At 39.7% G+C, this 18,014-nt stretch overlaps 2 protein-coding genes across 2 annotated transcripts; both read right to left on the bottom strand.

Moving 5' to 3' along the window:
* Positions 1-13,087: 13,087 nt before the first annotated feature.
* Positions 13,088-13,555, bottom strand: GCK72_015814 (uncharacterized protein; the record flags this gene model as incomplete). The annotated part of the gene is made up of 1 exon (XM_053731148.1): positions 13,088-13,555. One exon carries the CDS (start codon positions 13,553-13,555, stop codon positions 13,088-13,090), a length of 468 nt encoding a protein of 155 aa, XP_053585920.1.
* A 1,711-nt stretch (positions 13,556-15,266) lies between these two features.
* GCK72_015815 (uncharacterized protein) lies at positions 15,267-17,736 on the bottom strand (the record flags this gene model as incomplete). The annotated part of the gene is made up of 5 exons (XM_003096282.2): positions 15,267-15,411; positions 15,914-16,138; positions 16,558-16,677; positions 16,758-16,840; positions 17,695-17,736. 5 exons carry the CDS (start codon positions 17,734-17,736, stop codon positions 15,267-15,269), a joined length of 615 nt encoding a protein of 204 aa, XP_003096330.2.
* Positions 17,737-18,014: the final 278 nt, after the last annotated feature.

Below are 18,014 nucleotides of genomic sequence, written 5' to 3' on the forward strand. Positions count from 1 at the left end.
GGCGGTGGATCCAAAATTTTAGGATCCGGGTTACTGTAGTTAGCCATTTTGCTCATAACTCCGCTCAAAATGCTCCAATCATTCCGAAATCGGTACCAATTGATAGCTCATCAAATTTTCTAACAGATTTCTCAAAAATAATTAAAATTATTTTCAGTTCGACGACTTCTCTCTCGCCGCCGACGACAATCTGATCGTCTACAATGGTGCGACACCATCGGCTACAGTACTTGCTGAGTAGGTTTGGGTAAAAATAGCTGAAAATGGCTGAAAAATTGGGAAAAAAACCTTTATTCGGTTTTTTCAGTTTTTTTAGGACTCGGGTTACTGTATCAAAGATCAGGGCTACTGTACATGGATCCAAATTTTAAGTTTTCAGGATCCGGGTTACTGTGCCTAGGATCCAAGTTTTTAGTTTTTAGGATCCGGGTTTTGCAGCCTTTGATCCAAACCTACAACTTTTGATATCCAGATTACTGTACTTTTTCCAGATTCTCCGGCAACCTGACCACCAAAAAATACATCACCTCCTCGACAAACCTCATCTATATCTACATGATGACTCGCACAATTTCAAATTCCCGCGGTTTTTCGATATCCTACAAGCGTGGCTGTGACCTAACCATGACAGAGCCCTTTGGAGAGATCATATCCCCCGGATACCTGTCATCTGAATACCCAAATGACGTCACGTGTACCTATACCATTGAAAATGAGAATATGAAGGCGGATCGGAGTTTAAGTGTGATCCCGAATCGATTCGATTTGGCTGATGATGATTTTGTGAAGATTTTTGAGAATTCGATGAAGGGAAAGGTGTTACACGAGAATGATGGAGGGTTCACTGCGAAGAATAAGCCGGAAAAACAAATTGATTCGGAAGCAAATCGACTTCAGATGGTATTCAAGTCAAGTGCCTCGAGACAGGCTATGGGATTCAATTTTAGTTATTCTATTGGTGAGTGCTACTTTTTTGGATATTTTACACAAATTTCAATCTAATATCCTTATTTCCGACAAAATTTCCGAAATTTTGAGCCCCATATTGCCCTACTTCCGAAAAACTTGGTGTGCAGTGGTGGCCGAGTGGTTACGGTAGACACACTGGCTACCAATCTACCAACCAGGGTTCGAGTCCACATACTTCCAATCTTTTTTTGCAATATTAAATTTGATTGAATACAAGGTTTTTGTTCAAAACATCAACTTTTTGAGTTCTTGGTTAAATTTTTTTTTTAAACTTTCTCAGAAATTTTTCGCATTTTTTTAGTTTTTCAAAACCCGATTATTTCTAGTTAGTTACCCATTGAGATTCCTGTTTTTCTCAACATTTCCGAAGATTTGGGCCCCATATTGCCATACTTCCAAAAAATGTGGTGTGCAGTGGTGGCCGAGTGGTTACGGTAGACAAAGTGGCTACCAATCTACCAACCAGGGTTCGAGTCCACATACCTCGAATTCTTTTTTGCAACTTTTGATACGGCTGAAAAACGCATTTGAGGTTTTAAGACAAGTTTTAAGACGAGGTTTTATGTTTGCTCAAAAAATTTTTTTTTGGAAAATTTTCAAAAAAATTTTTTTTCACTATTTTTTTGTCTAGTCAAAAACAAGTCGATTTCAGACATTTTTAGATATAACATTTTATATTCATTTCCAGACTGCCCAGCAATCCCATCTGTCCCAATGGTGACCCTATCCACCAAGCAGCGCTCCGTCAACACCAAGGTTACAGTATCCTGTCCAATCGGATTCGAGTTTTCTTCCGGCGAAGGATTGTCTAAAACCGTCGAGTGTTTGATAGGAGGAAAATGGTCGCAATCTCAGATTTCTACTTGTCAGCGTAAGATTTTTTTTGTTTCTGTTTTGAAAATTTTGAAAAAAAAATTTCAAAAAAATTTTTTTTTCAGCAATCTACTGCGGCGCTGTGCCCCAAATCGCGAATGGCTATGTCGACTCTGCTACCAATGTCTCTTTCGGCGGTCAGGTCAAATATTCGTGTCACAAAGGCTTCTTTTTCTCATCCGGAAAGGATATCGAGACGGTATACTGTGGAGAACTCGGAAAATGGAGTACCCCTCCGCCATGCAAGGCGGCCACGTGTCAACCACTGACTCAATTCACAAATGGAGACAGAAGACTGGAATTTGGTGACGGGACGGGTTACGGTAGTGTGTTCCGATTCGATTGTCATTCCGGATATCGGCGGGAAGGAGTTGAGAGTCTTCTTTGTAAATCTGATGGTACTTGGAGTTCGAAGCAACCGAGTTGTACGAGTGAGTTGGAATTTAAAAAAATTTTATTGGTACAGTAAGACGAGAAACCCTTATTCTCAAAATTTCAGCGCTCTAGGGTCTTATTCCGCTGAGATACAACGTTTTGAAATTTGGTAGATCAAACCGCGACGCGACCGCGCCGCGTGCTCAATTTTTATGGCTTTAAAATTCTGAACACTCTGAAACTCTACCTTGAACATTTCAGCGTTCTAACACCTTATCGCGCAGAGTTATAGGTTGGGACCACGCGTTGCGGTCGCGTAGCGGTTTTGTTAAAACTTTGACCGTGTATAACTTGATGTAAACTTATGATATTTAGCTGAAATTTTCACAGTAGACAGAAGAGCTTTGAGAATATACGCTGACAAATTTTCACCTGATTTGGACAGTTTTAAACAGAGATACAACGTTTTGAAATTTGGTAGATCAAAACGCCACGCGACCGCGTTGCGTGCTTAAAATTTGAGTTTTTGTTTTTCGTTTGTATTTGCAAACTTGTTTTCCAAGTTTCAACAAAATAGGACCACTGGACACTAAGCTACCTCGCTTGAAAATTTCAGCCGAGCCGCGACGCGACCGCGACGCGCCGCCGAGACTTTAAACGTTCATATCTCGGGGTCCACTTCACCAATCGCTCTGAAATTTTCACAAAATGCTTGAAACCCTCTAAATTTTAATTTTAACATTTTAATTTTGATATTTTCAGAAGTGGCGTGCACCCATCTGCCCGACGTGCCAAATGCCAAAATCGAGGTTCCCGACAGATTCTTATTTGGTGATGTGGCAAGAGTCGTGTGCAATTCTGGTTTCACTATTGATGGTCCAGAGGAGGTAAAAAAAATTCAGGCGATTTGACCCGTTTATCTGCAAGATATCACGCTTTGATTTTTCGACCACGCGGCGCGGTCGCGTCGCGTGTTGCGTCCAAAACTTCTAATTGTTATATCTCCGCGCGTTTTCATTCTTTCGACCTAAAAATTTTTTTACCGTAACCCAAATTTTTTTCTTTTTCAGATCCGATGCCTTGCCAACCAAACCGTCTCCTCCACTCCGACTTGCATCGATATCGATGAGTGCTCCACTGGAGTCAGCCAGTGCCAATCACTCGGCACCAAATGTGTGAATCTACCGGGATCGTACATGTGTCAATGTTTAGATGGATATCAACCACAGCTTAGTGAGTTTTAGCCTTAATATTCGTGCTTTTCACGAAGTTTCCGAAATTTTAAGCCCCATATTGCCATACTTCCAAAAAAGTTGGTGAAGTGGTGGCCGAGTGGTTAAGGTAGACACAGTGACTACCAATATACCAACCAGGGTTCGAGTCCACATACCACCAATCATTTTTTGCAATATTAAATTTGATTGAATACAAGGTTTTTGTTCAAAATATCAATTTTTGAGTTCCTGGTTAAAAAAGTTTTTTGAAACAAATGATTTTTTCTGAAATTTTTCCAATTTTTTAGTTTTTCGAAACCCGATTATTTCTAGTTAGCTACACATTGAGATTCCTGTTTTTCTCAACATTTCAAAAATTTTGAGCCCCATATTGCCAGAATTTCCAAAAATTTAGTGTGCAGTGGTGGCCGAGTGGTTACGGTAGACACAGTGACTACCAATATACCAACCAGGGTTCGAGCCCACATAACGCCAATCTTTTTTTACAATGGTTGATTTCACTAAAAAACGCATTTGAGGTTTTTGACCAGTCAATTTTCAAGTTTTCAAAAAAAAAATTCTTGAAATTTTTCAAAAAAAATTTTTCATTTAATTTTTAATCTTGCAGTGTGCCTCGAGTCCAACCCAATCGATATCCGATCTGGCTCCGCCTCCTGGTGCGTGGAGCCCAAGAGCCAAAACGAAAGAAAAGTGTTGAAATTTGCGATTCCGATGATTGTCGAGCAGATCCGATTCTCCGCGCCGAAAAACGGCGGAAAAATCACAAAAATCAGTATAAAATACTCGGAATCCGACAAAATCCACGTCAAAAAACTGCAAATCGATAATCAATCGATATTCAACGTAGACGATGAACACGTGGCAACACTTCCGATGGCTCTGGAAGTACAAGTGCTAGAAATTGAAGTTGTGGCAATGGAAGGAGCTCCGTGTGTGGAAATTGAGGCATTGGGGTGTCAGAGGACGTCGTGTGCGGATATTAATGAGTGTCTGAAGAATAATGGACATTGTGATCATACTTGTATTAATACACAAGGAAGTTATAAGGTAAGGCAAAATTACGTTTGAAAAATTTTTGAAAAAAAAAATTATAAATTTTTTTTTCGATTTTCAGTTTTTTTTTCTAAAATCCTCACATTTCTAGACAATTAAACCTGAATATTCTTTTTCTCCACACAATTTCTGAAATTTTGAGCCCCATATTGCCATACTTTCAAAAAATTTGGTCTGTGGCCGTGTGGTTACGGTAGACACAGTGGCTACCAATCTACCAACCAGGGTTCGAGTCCACATACCTCCAATCTTTTTTGCAATGTCATTTTTGACTAAAAAATGCATTTGAGTTGTAGAGTGAAATTTTTAGAACATTTGATTAAGGTTGTGACGAGTTATCAAGGTTCAAAGTTTGTGTCACGCGTTGCGGTCGCGTCGCGGTTTTTGTGGATTTTGATTTCATCTGATAGTCCGGACAAAATAATGTTTGCAGTGACAATTTCGACTCATTTGAACATCTTGGCGCCAAGTTATACCTTTTCAAACTTTTCACCACGCGGCGCGGTCGCGTCGCGGCTCTCTCAAAATTTTGATTCACTATAACTCGGTCAGAAATGAACCGATTTTGCTGAAATTTTCAGCATAGACATTTCATGTTGGTCTCTATCGATCAATATAAATTTTTATCGAATTATTTGTGTTTTCTGTTTCAGTGCGCCTGTCGAAACGGCTACGACCTCTTCACTGAAAACGGTCAGTCCGGAGTCAACATTTCCCTCGGAGAAACTGGAAACAACGTCAACGATTTCATTCGTTTTGAGAAATCTTGTGTCCCCCGCCAATGTGACCATATCGGATCCCCAGAAAACGGAAAATTATTATCGACAGCTAGTCGATTCGAGTACCCAATGATCGTACAATTCCAGTGTGATTTTGGCTACCAAATGATGGGTCCTGATTATATTCAGTGTCTGGCAGATGGAACATGGAATGGCACAGAACCGTTTTGTTTGCGTAAGTTGTTATCAAAAAAATATATTGGATTTCAAAAAGTTAAGAAAACAATTTTTTTGAAATTTTTTTTTTAATCGAATTTTTTGTTTCTCGAAAATCTAATGTTTCTGAGCATTTTTATAACAAAAACCACTTTTTTCTTTAAATTTCCAAAATTTTGAGCCCCATATTGCCATACTTTCAAAAAATTTGGTGTGCAGTGGTGGCCAAGTGGTTACGGTAGACACAGTGGCTACCAATCTACCAACCAGGGTTCGAGTCCACATACCGTCAATCCTTTTTTGCAGCTTTTAATATGACTAAAAAATTTTTTCTAGTTTAAAACAAGCTAATTTTCCAGTTTTGCGGTGAAAAATTAATTGAGAAAAAAACTTTTCTGAAATTTTCAAAAGATTTTTTAGTTTTTCTAAATCCGATTATTTCTAGACATTTACACCTTAATATTTGTGTTTTTCACAATTTTTCCGAAATTTTGAGCCCCATATTGCCATACTTCCAAAAAATTTGGTGTGCAGTGGTGGCCGAGTGGTTAAGGTAGACACAGTGGCTACGAATCTACCAACCAGGGTTCGAGTTCACATACCGCCAAAATTTTTTTGCAACGTTAGATTTGACTAAAAACCGCATTTATAGTTATAACCACTTGGGTTTTTAAAGTTTTTTTTTTCAAAAAAAGATTTCGACAAAATTTTCATTCCAGCCGCCACGTGCCAAGGAATCGAGGCCTCCTCTGGTCTCTCCGTCACCCCAAACAACTCTACAATCTCTTTCGGCCAAAACGTGTCCATCACTTGCACCTTGCCCAACCGTCCCGGTCGCTCCTCCCCCTTATCCTCCTACCGTCAATGCATATTCGATCCACAGGAAGATGGGCGGGACTACTGGCTCTCCGGACCGCCTCCAGATTGTTCATTCATCGAGTGCCCGACACCTCCAGTGATGCCAGGCGCCGTCTATGTCGGTGACGTCACCGACCGGAAAATGGGGTCAACCTTAGAATTCACTTGTCGACAACCGTATACTGTAGTGGGGCGGAGCTCCGGTGGCGATCAGAAGATCAAATGTTCCTCCGACGCGACATGGGATCTTGGAGACCTTCGATGCGAGGGACCGGTATGCGTGGACCCTGGGTACCCTTATGATGGTCAAGTGGATTTGGAGTCGGTGGAGGAGGGAGCCGTCGCAAAGTTCTCTTGCAAACGCCCCGGCTATGTACCATTCCCGTCGGACACATTGCAATGCACCCTTGGCGCATCCTGCGTGCTTTCTGAAGACGTGGGAATTGTGTCTGGATTTGTACCGGATGGCGCATTTTCTGATAACTCGGATTCCACTAATTTGGGATATGAACCACATCACGCGAGGATGGGATCGTCTGGATGGTGTGGTGCAAAAGAGGACTTTATATTTTTGAGTGTCGATTTGCAGAGGTTAGTCTTTTCCCGAAAATCCAAACATTTTTAGACAATTAAACCTTTTCTGGACAAAATTGCCAAAGTTTTGAGCCCTATATTGCCATACTTCCAAAAGATCTGGTGTGCAGTGGTGGCCGAGTGGTTAAGGTAGACATAGTAGCTGCCAATATACCAACCGGGGTTCGAGTCCACATACCGCTAAAATTTTTTTGCAACTTTTAATCTTGCTAAAAACATTGTTTCTTGTTCAGAATAAACTAAGTTTCTGAGTTTTAAGTTGAAACAAATTGTTGAAAAAAAATTTTTTTTGAAATTTTTTCCCGTTTTCAGTTTTTAAAGAAACCTGTAATTTCTAAACAATTAAACCTTGATATTAGTACTTTCCACAAAATTTCCAAAGTTTTGAGCCCCATATTGCCATACTTCCAAAAAAATTTAGTGTGCAGTGGTGGCCGAGTGGTAACGGTAGACACAGTGACTACCAATATACCAACCGAGGTTCGAGTCCACATACCGTCAAACCTTTTTTGCAACGTTAGATTTGACTAAAGAACGCATTTAAAGTTTCAAGACAAACTTAGTTTTAAAGTTTTTTCAAAAAAATCTTTTTTGGAAATTTTCCCAAAATTTTTTTGTCAATTTTTTGTCTCAAATAGAATATCTTTTGTTTTCAGTCAATTCTGGATTCAAAATTTTTTTTTCCACGGGATTCTAACAATTTTGAGATCTTTTATGTCATCCTTCAAAAAATATGGGAAAAATCATTATTATTTTTTCAATTTTAAATTTTCAGTTTTTCAAAAACAAGTCGATTTCTGACATTTTTATATAAAAATTCAAGTTTTCCACTAAATTTCTAAAGTTTTGAGCCCCATATTGCTATTTTTTCGAAAAATTTGGTGTGCAGTGGTGGCCGAGTGGTTAAGGTAGACACAGCGGCTAGCAATCATCCAACCAGGGTTCGAGTCCACATACCGCTAAACCTTTTTTGCATTCTTAATATTGCATTTTCAATAGATTACCAATCTTAATTCTCTCGATTTCAGAGTCTACACCCTAACAACTCTCCGGATCGCCGGTGTAGCTGGAAGCGGTCACCTCAAAGGACACGTCACCAAATTCCAGCTATTCTACAAGACTCAAAATCAGAACAAGTACGAACCGTACCCAGTGGAGTTCGAGTCACCCGCCGGAAACCACAACGCAATGCATCATTTCGATCTGAAATTCTCGCTTCGTGCCAGATATATTCTGTTTGGTGTCACCGAGTACGAGGGTAATCCGTGTATGAAATTCGATTTGATGGGTTGTGTGGCACCCGTGTTTGCCGCTCATGAAGTGGATAGTCACTTACAAATCGGATGGAATGGATCCGTCCCCCAGTGTGTCGATATGGAACCACCGAAATTCGAGAATTGTCCGGAGACTGAAATTTATGCGAAAGTCGATGAGAATGGGCAGTTGAAGGCGGTAGAGTTTGAGGAGCCAGTCGCCAGTGATAATAGTGGAAAGGTGAGGGTCTAGCTAACGAAAAAATTCAAAAATTCTGATCATTTTGATACCAAACACCACTTTTTGAAGAAAAAACTTTTATGAATTTTTCCGATTTTCAGTTTTTTTTGGAATCCTGCCATTTTTAGACAATTTAAACTTGATATGTGTGCTTTCCACAAAATTTCCGAAATTTTGAGCCCCATATTGCCATACATCCAAAAAAATGACATGCAGTGGTGGCCGAGTGGTAACGGTAGACACAGTGGCTACCAATCTACCAACCAGGGTTCGAGCCCACATACCTCCAAACTTTTTTTGCAACACTTGATATGGCTAGGAACGACTTTTCTAGTTTTAAATATACAAGTTTTCAAGTTTTACGTTAAAAAATGTTTTTGAAAAAAAAAACTTTTCTGTAATTTTTTCCGATTTTCAGTTTTTTCTAAATCCTGACATTTCTAGACATTTAAACCTTGATATTTGTGCTTTTCATATAACTCCCGAAATTTTGAGCCCATATTGCTATACTTTCAAAAAATTTGGTGTGCAGTGGTGGCCAAGTGGTTCAGGTAGACACAATGTCTACCAATCTACCAACCAGGGTTCGAGTCCACACACCTCCAAACTTTTTTTGCAATTTTTGATATGGCTAAGAACTACTTTTCTGGTTCAAAACTAGCTAAATTTCCTAATTTTACGTTGAAATTTTTTTTTCCTGAAGATTTGTTCCGATTTTTTGCTTAAAAAATCAATCTTCATCAAATTCAGATCGCTTACACCCAAATCGAACCGCTCGGAATGAGATCTGGTCTAATGATCACTTCCGACATGGACATCACCTATACCGCCTATGATTTGGCTGGAAACACCGCAGTTTGCACATTGAAAATCAGGATTCCAGGTGATTCAAAAACTCTGTAATCCCAAAAAATCCAAATTTCCAGACACCCAACCGCCTGTCCTCAAATGCCCCGACTCTTACACCATCCCAGTTGGCAACTCGACGCGACACGTTGTATTCGACATGACTACTGTAGATTTGGTACTTCATGACACGTCAAACGTGTCGGAGGTCACGTTCACACCGACTGAAGCCACTCTGAAAATTGGAGAATTCGTGGAAGTCACCGCGCAAGCGGAGGATGAGAATGGCAATAGGAATAGTTGTAAATTCCAAGTCGCTTATGCTCGTAAGTGAAATTTTCTTTTTGATTTTTTAGAAGTTTTTTTTAGTTAAAGAAGTAAAACCAGTCGTCGTAATTATAATGTGAAAATATCAGTGCGTTACGGTTACAGGGCGCAAAGTTATGCAGGCTCAAAGTTTCGACCACGGTCGCGTCGCGGTTGCAAAGCGATAGCTTCCGCCCTGATAAGTTAGAAGTCTGAAATTTTTACAGTATACCTTACTGTACTTTTTTGTCTCACAGTAAAAATTTCAGAGCCATGCGTCTGAAGGGCGTTGAGTTACAGCGATTGAATTGTCACAAACTTTGAACCTCGATAACGCGACGCGCTGATTAGCTTGTGCGCTGAATTTTTCGCAATATGTCTTACTGTACCTTTTCAAATTACTGTAAAAATTTCAAAGCCATCCGGTTTAAGGGGACCGAGTTGCAGCGTTCCGAAGTTTTTGGGGTAGCCGCAGCCGCAAAAAACTGAATTTTGTCGTCTCTGTAACTCAGCGCGCTGTGGAGTTGCAGATCTAAAATTCTTCAAATTTATTTGACAGTACCTAAACGTTTTACCGTAGAAATTTCAATACCGCCGGTTTTGAGAGCACGGAGTTACAGCGATTCAAAGATTCAAGGTCAAAACTTGAAATCAAAACTTAAAATCTTCATAATTCTGCGCCCAGATCACCTACGACTTTGAAATTTTTTCCACAAAACAGCTTACTGTCCCGCTACAGTACACCCAATTCAATATTTTCCAGCCGAAGCGTGCTCCCCGGCGTCCCTCGCCTCTTCCAACCAAATCGTCAAAAATTGTGTACACGAAGACGGTGCGGTGGTGTGCAGTGTGTACTGTGCACAAGGATATCGATTCATTGATCCAGATCAGATCACACAGAATTTTGTGTGCAAAGATGGAAAATGGTCACCGAGAAATAATGCGCCAGCGTGTGTTCCCATTCGTGAGTTTAAAAAAATTTCAAACTTTTTTTTCGCATAAATTTTTTTTCAGTTTTTAGAATATTACAAATTAGTTGTTTCTAGCATTTTTCACCTTGAAAATCGTATTTCTCACAACATTTCCGAAGATATGAGCCCCATATTGCTATACTTTCTAGAAAAAAAAATTCAAAATATTTGGTGTGCAGTGGTGGCCGAGTGGTTAAGGTAGACACAATGGCTACCAATCTACCAACCAGGGTTCGAGTCCACATACCTCCAATCTTTTTTGCAATTTTTAAAATGACTAAAAACTATATTTTTCTGTTCAAAACAAACTAAATTTATTTAAATTTTGAAAAAAAAATTCCAAATTTTATTTTTTCGTGATTTTCAATTTTTCGAAATCCTGTCATTTCTAGACTATTAAACATTTATATTTGTGTTTTCCACAAAATTTCCGAAGATTTGAGCCCCATATTGCCATACTTCCAAAAAATGTGGTGTGCAGTGGTGGCCGAGTGGTTAAGGTAGACACATACCAATCAACCGACCAGGGTTCGAGTCCACATACCTCCAATCTTTTTTTGCATTCACAATTTTGCATTGCAAACTCAAAATCTTTATTTTCCAGCAAAAGACCCTGCTGGTTTCCATGTCAACGGCGGTATGACTTACCCCGTCTCCTCTCCAGTGCCAGACCATTGTCTTAAGGTAATTAACGACTAATTAAGGAACAATTTTAAGTTTTAAAAAATTAAGGGTTACGCTGAATTAGCCGCCAAGGAATTCGACAACCTGGATAAAGTGCTAAGCGCCCGTTGCTCATCGTCAGTTGAGGTCTTTGTAAGACTTCTGAAACTTGATTTCAGCAATTTGAATGGAATGGTAAGAAGACGATTTCTAGGGTGGTTTTGACTGAAATTTTCGAATTTTTGACTCATTTTTACCCCCGAATTCACCTAATTCCTCTAATTTCAGCTAACCGGAAATTACACGATCCAAGTTTTGCCGACCGAGCAACAAAGTGTATTCTACGATCTGTGCGGACTAACTCTCCGAACAATTTTCGATTTAAACATTCCCGGAGCTAATCAACCAATCCAATCGCTTTTGAATCTTTCTGGAGAATCAATTGCATCTCAAACTGTCGGATGTCCGAGTATCACTGCGAAGGGATCCAGTATTGTGCAAGGATTTGCGTGTGGGAATGGAGAGGTGTTGAGACAAGAGGCCAAGGACAGGTTGCCTGAGTGCAGTAAGTTTTTAACAAGTTTTACCTGAAATTTTGAGATTGAATATGAAAAATTTTCAGAGACAAATGTTCTAAAAAATTTTCGCAAATTTTTTTTTGAAACTTCCTTATTTTTAGACGATTTCAGTCTGAAATTCATCTTTTCCGCAAAATTTCCAAAATTTTGAGCCCCATATCGCCATACTTCCAAAAAATTTGGTGTGCAGTGGTGGCCGAGTGGCTCAGGTAGACACAGTGGCTCCGAATCTACCAACCAGGGTTCGAGCCCACGTGCCTCCAAACCTTTTTTGCAAATTTTAATATGGCTAAAAACTATTTTTCTAGTTCAAGACAAACTAAATTTCCGAGTTTTACGTTGAAAAAAAATTTTGAAAAAAACTTTTCTGAAATATTTTTTGATTCTCAGTTTTTTTCAAAATCCTGGCATTTCTAGACAATTAAACTTTATTATTCATGCTTTCTACAAAATTTCTGAAGTTTTGAGCCCTATATTGCGCTACCTTCAAAAAATTTGGTGCAGTGGTGGCCGAGGGGTAATGGTAGACACGGTGGCTACCAGTATACCAACCGGGGTTCGAGTCCATCTATTGTCAATCTTTTTTTGTATTTTTTTATATAGCTGAAAATTATTTTTCTGTTCAAAATAAACTAAATTTCCGAGTTTTTCGTTTAAAAAAATTTTGAAAAAAAAAATTCAGAAAATTTTTCTCCGATTTTCAGTTTTTTCTGAATCCTGACATTTCAAGGCAATTAAACCTTCAAAAACACTAAATTTCTGAAGTTTTGAGCCCCATATTGCCCTACTTTCAAAAAATTTGGTACAGTGGTGGCCGAGGGGTAACGGTAGACACGGTGGCTACCAGTATACCAACCGGGGTTCGAGCCCACATGCCGCCAAACTTTTTTTGCATTCTTAAAATCGTAGTTGTAATCGATTACCAAACTAGATTTCCAATTTTCGATTTGAAAATTCGAAAAAAATGTTCAAAAACAGTTTTTTTCAAGTTTTTAAATGTCAAAAACTGCAATGTTTATAATTTTTTTGAAATTTTTCCAGTGGCGTGCCCCTCTGGCTCCGTGAACATCAACAACACCTGCATACTCTGCCCACGCGGTTCCTACCAAGACGAATCAGGCGAAACCTCTTGCAAACCATGTCCAGACGGCACCTACACCCTCGACGAAGGCTCCCAATCAGTAGAAAGCTGTCTGGCAACCTGCGGTTACGGAATGTACAGTACCACCGGTTTAATTCCCTGTCAGTTATGTCCCCGTCACACGTTCTCCGGTCCCGCTCCCGTCGGTGGATTCCGTGACTGCGAGGCGTGTCCCTCAGGTGCCTACACAGCTAAACTAGGCGCTTCCAGTGCTACAGAATGCCGTCAAGCTTGTAAAACAGGTAGCTACAGTAACTCTGGCTTGGAACCTTGTAGTCCATGTCCCATCAACTTCTACCAACCGACCGTCGGACAGCAATCTTGTCTCGAATGTTCCAACTCCACCGCCACTCAAGGCACCGGGGAGTCCCTCGAATCCTCGTGTTTCCCAATCGACTGTACCGCCAAAATGTGCGAGAACAACGCCGAGTGCTCCGTCTTCATGCATCGTGCTCAATGCCATTGCAAACCAGGATACGTCGGCGATCGTTGTGAGATGTTGGAGGATGTGTGTGCCACTCAGCCATGCTATAACGGTGGAAAGTGTGAGCAAGTGGGGACAACTTATAAGTGCGCTTGTCCAAAAATGTTCACCGGCGCGAAATGTCAATTCGAAACCGATGAATGTGTCGGGAAGACGTGTCCGAACGGTGGTGTCTGTCATGATTTACCAGGAACAAAATCGACGACCTGTTTGTGCAGGTAAGCAGTTTTTATTATTTCAGATTTTGAAAATTTGACCGAAATTGGTTACACTGACCAAATCTTCTATTACGGTCAGTGTGCCTTTGTCACTGTAGTAATTTTGTCAGTGTAACATTAAAACGTCTTCTTTAAGCTACAGTAATACCTATTTTTACATGTTTCAGAACCGGCTTCGCTGGTCCCCAATGTGAGGAGATCACCGACATCTGCTCGACCAATAATCCGTGTAGAAATGGTGCCAGATGTATCGGCGAAAAGTTGGGACGGTTCAAGTGTCAATGTGTACCAGGATGGGAAGGACCGACGTGTGATAAGAATATTGGTGAGTTCCGTTTTTCATGACCTAACTTTTCCTGGTGGCCTAGAAAACCAAATTTTCATTAAATTAGACAATTTTTGCTGTAAAACTTTCAAAAATGTCAAAATCGGGTTTTGAGCTCTCAAAAATCATAATAATCACTAAAAAAAATAGGTGACCGAACTTTCTACCTGGTGGCCTAGAAAACCAAATGTTGAGTTTTTCTAGTTTTTCTAGGAACCCTATCAATTTTCGACTAATCTTAGTGTTAAAAAAGAGTAAAAACACCAAAAACGTCTGAAATTCCAGAAATTCCGAGAAAAACACTCAAGGCCTAATTTTCCACCTGGTGGCCTAGAAATCCAAATTTTGGGGTTCAATAAGTTTTCAAATATTTTTGGTGTCCAAAACCCTTAAAAACCCCTATAATCCGTCATGGCCTAACTTTTGCGACGTGTGGCCTAGAAACCCAAATTCACAAAAACCTAGACCCCGACTCAAATTTCGTTGTTTTTCACCCTTTTTAATTGCTTTTTACCGGTTTTAGGTAGATTTTTATGGATTTTTCTAAATTTTAATTCAGTTTTCGTCATTTCTTCCAGTTTTTCTAAGGTTCTTCTCAATTTTCGACTATTTTAAGTGCAAAAAACAGTGAAACCGCGAACGATGGCCTAGAAACCTGCATTTTTGAAAAAACTAGTCCCCGACTCAAAATTCGTCGTTTTGAACGTTTTTTTCTAGTTTTTTTCTTGGTTTTAGGTAGATTTTCATGGATTTTCATGGTTTTTCAAACTTTTTTGTCATAAAAAAAGCTTCTGTGTCCCTTAAAAAAACTCTTCCGCTGTGTTTCGCCATATCCCCTCATTTGTCTCTTTACACCCAAAACCCACCAAACACAAAAAAGTTCAACGCGTCCAACAACTGAGTCCCTAATCCCCGCCCCTCCCCCCTTCCCAAATTTCTCTTGTCCCGAAATATACTCATTTGTCCTTGGGCTCCGTCCGCCGCCACTCTCATCATTTTTGGGGAAAAAAAGAAAAAAGAAGAGAGCCCAAACTAACTCAATTTGGCCTCTATGACCAAAATGTGTGCCTAAAAATGTATGGCTTCTAACAAAAAAAAAGAGGAAAAAGATGTATTCAACATGTATACATATAGGCTTGGGGTCAAAAAAATGAGAAAAATTTTTTAAGCGGCCCCTGGGGGCCTCCAGGGCCCCCAGGACAATAGAGATCTAGAGACAGACAGACAGACAGAGAAAAATACAAAAAAATCACAAATTATTCGTGGACAGCAAAAGAAAAAATAGGAAAAAATAGACAACTAATGAAGAATTTTTTTCGAAAAAATTTTTTTTTGCAAATTAAAAAAATTACGCCATATTCGGGTAGGATTTGAGTGGTGGCTCGGCGTACGCCGGGTTGTGAGCAAGTTGTGGGGCTGTTGGCTCGGTGGGGACGGGCTCGAACTCGTTGAGTGATTGCTTGAATTTGATGGTGAGCCATAGAGCGAATACGCTGAAAAAATAATAATATACCCGAAAAATCATGAAATCTGTGTGTCCAGATGTCCAATTTTTGTCTGTCTGTGTGTCCAGACATCTCGATGTCGAAATCCAGTCGAAATTCAAAAAACAAAAAACATTCTACCTCAAGTGGGGACCGAACCCTGGTCGGTTTTGTGCAGTGGTGGTGGTGTCTACCTTCACTGGGGGCATGCGGGTTTTTGGCGGAAAACACGGTTTTTTCGGGTTCCTAGTGTAGATTTTTGTTGATTTTCATGATTTTTCGGGTGTAGAAACCTATTTTTCACTCAAGGGGTTTTTCCAAAAAAAAATTCCCAAAAAAATGTTTTTCTCAAAACATTTTTTTTTCGTTGTCTCCCTCGAATAACTTAGACACCGTAGATCATGTTTTTCCCTTTTTTCACACATTCCTTAACGGAAACTCAGAAATTTCCCGTCTCCTCTCAATTTTCTCAAATTTTCTCAAAAACTTTTCTCAAAAAAAAAATTCTCACTTGTAAATGAAAAACAAGGCGGCCAAGACGAAGAACGCGGCTCCGTAATATCTCAACTCGTGCTTCAACTCCACTTTGTCAGCATCCGTCAGGGGGACGCCGAAAAAGTACTCATAGACACGGAACAAGAAATTGTTCACCGATTGGGCGGAGCCTGCGAAGTAGGTGATCATGAAGATCAGCACGATCAGCGAGCATACAGTAAGACCGGCGATTAGGACGAGTCTGAAAAAGTTTTTAGGGTTTGAAGGTTACTGTAAGAAAAAATAAACAAAAAACAAAAAAAAGTTTTGATGCAAAAATTTAAACCCAACAAAACTTTATTTTTCCTCAAAAACCGGTCAATCTGTGTGTCCAGATGTCCAATTTTTGTCTGTCTGTGTGTCCCGACATCCCGATGTCCAAATCCAGTCATAATTCAAAAAACAAAAAACATTTGACCTCAAGTGGGGATCGAACCCTGGTCGGTTTTGTGCAGTGGTGGTGGTGTCTACCTTCACCGGGGGCATGCGGGTTTTTGACGGAAAACTGGGTTTTTAGAAGATTTTTCGGGTTTCTAGTGTAGATTTTTGTGATTTTCATGATTTTTTGGGTCAAAAATCTCAGTTTTCCATCAAATTTTGAAAAAATGACGACCCTCTCACCTTGGCAAACAGTAACGTGCGCACTTCTTCCTTGCGGCGAGCACAATAAAGAAGAATCCAAGCGCTTGGCACACCAAGAATCCCAAGAAGAACAAGAAAGAGACGATAGTGGTCCAGTGCCTAAAATATTTGAATATTTTTAAAATTTTGCGAAAAAAAATTTCAAAGGAAAAAAAACTTAATTTTTTTTTTAAACTCACAAATCATTAGAAGTCTCCATGAGAAGAATGAAAGATTTGTAGAAGAAGAAGGCGACGATCATGAAGTCGAAACATGCCAACACCTGAATTCGGAACGTTTCGATTAGCGGGAGCATTTTTTTTTTGGAGTGAAAAAATTTTTTACCAAAAAAAATTTACCCAAAAATTTTTTGCCAACTCCCCAGAGCAAACACTTGAAACAGAATTTGTATAGATAGAAATTGACACGTTTATTGACAAAAAATGGTTTTTTTTGGCAAAAAAACTTATACATCGGAAAATTTGAAGGCGTGGCCTAGAAATCCAAATTTTTGGAAAACTAGTCCACGTGTTGAAATTCAGGTTTAAAGTGGATTTTTGCAGTCTTGGACGTTTTTCAGACTTAAAAAACCCAAAAACCACCGAAAATGCATATTGCCGAAGTTTTCTGATCGGTGGCCTAGAAAACCGAATTTTCGGAAAACTAGTCCCCGACCCAAATTTTGTCTTTTTTCTCGTTTTTTAACGTTTTTTTTGCGTTTTTCACTTTCTGGACCCTGAGAAATAGCAAAAAAATCAAAAGTTTTCAAAAATTTTCGAAATTTTTGTCATGGCCTAACTTTCCACTTGGTGGCCTAGAAAACCAAATTTCTCAAAAAACGGTCCCTAGAGTCAAATTTTTGAAGTAAATCCAAAAAAAAATATGTCTAAATCGGGTTCTGAGATCTCAAAAACCATGAAAATCACGAAAAACAATGGGTGGCCTAACTTTCCCGATGGTGGCCTAGAAAACCAAATTCACAAAAAAAACTAGTCCCCGACTCAAATTTCGTGGTTTTTGACCATTTTTCATAATTTTTTTTGGGTTTTAGGTGGGATTTAATGAATTTTTTGGAATTCCGACTTAAATTTGGCAATTTTTTTTATCAAAATACTCTAAAAACCCCCATTTTCTTACCTTTGCACACTTTCCCAACGGCCAACAACAGCAAAGGAGCATTTTGTGTGAACAAGTGCCGAGAATCGATAGAAATGAGTGGCCGACGTCTTCTCCGTCGTCGGCTCCCCTTCTTCCTCTCGTTTCTCTGCGTCTCCTCCTCCTCTCATCGTCGAGAGAATAGGCTCCGCCCCCTTCTGAAGTAGAGGCGGACGAGGAGGAGAAGGGGTGAGGAGACGCCGTCGTGATTTGAGCAGTTGGGAGGAAGAAAAAGGGAATTGAGCTGTGAGAGTGGGCTCTCTCCCAGTGACACAGAGACGTCTTCTGCAGGCAAAAAGAGA

Source organism: Caenorhabditis remanei, chromosome IV (assembly GCF_010183535.1).
Source record: "Caenorhabditis remanei strain PX506 chromosome IV, whole genome shotgun sequence".
NCBI lineage: Eukaryota > Metazoa > Nematoda > Chromadorea > Rhabditida > Rhabditidae > Caenorhabditis > Caenorhabditis remanei.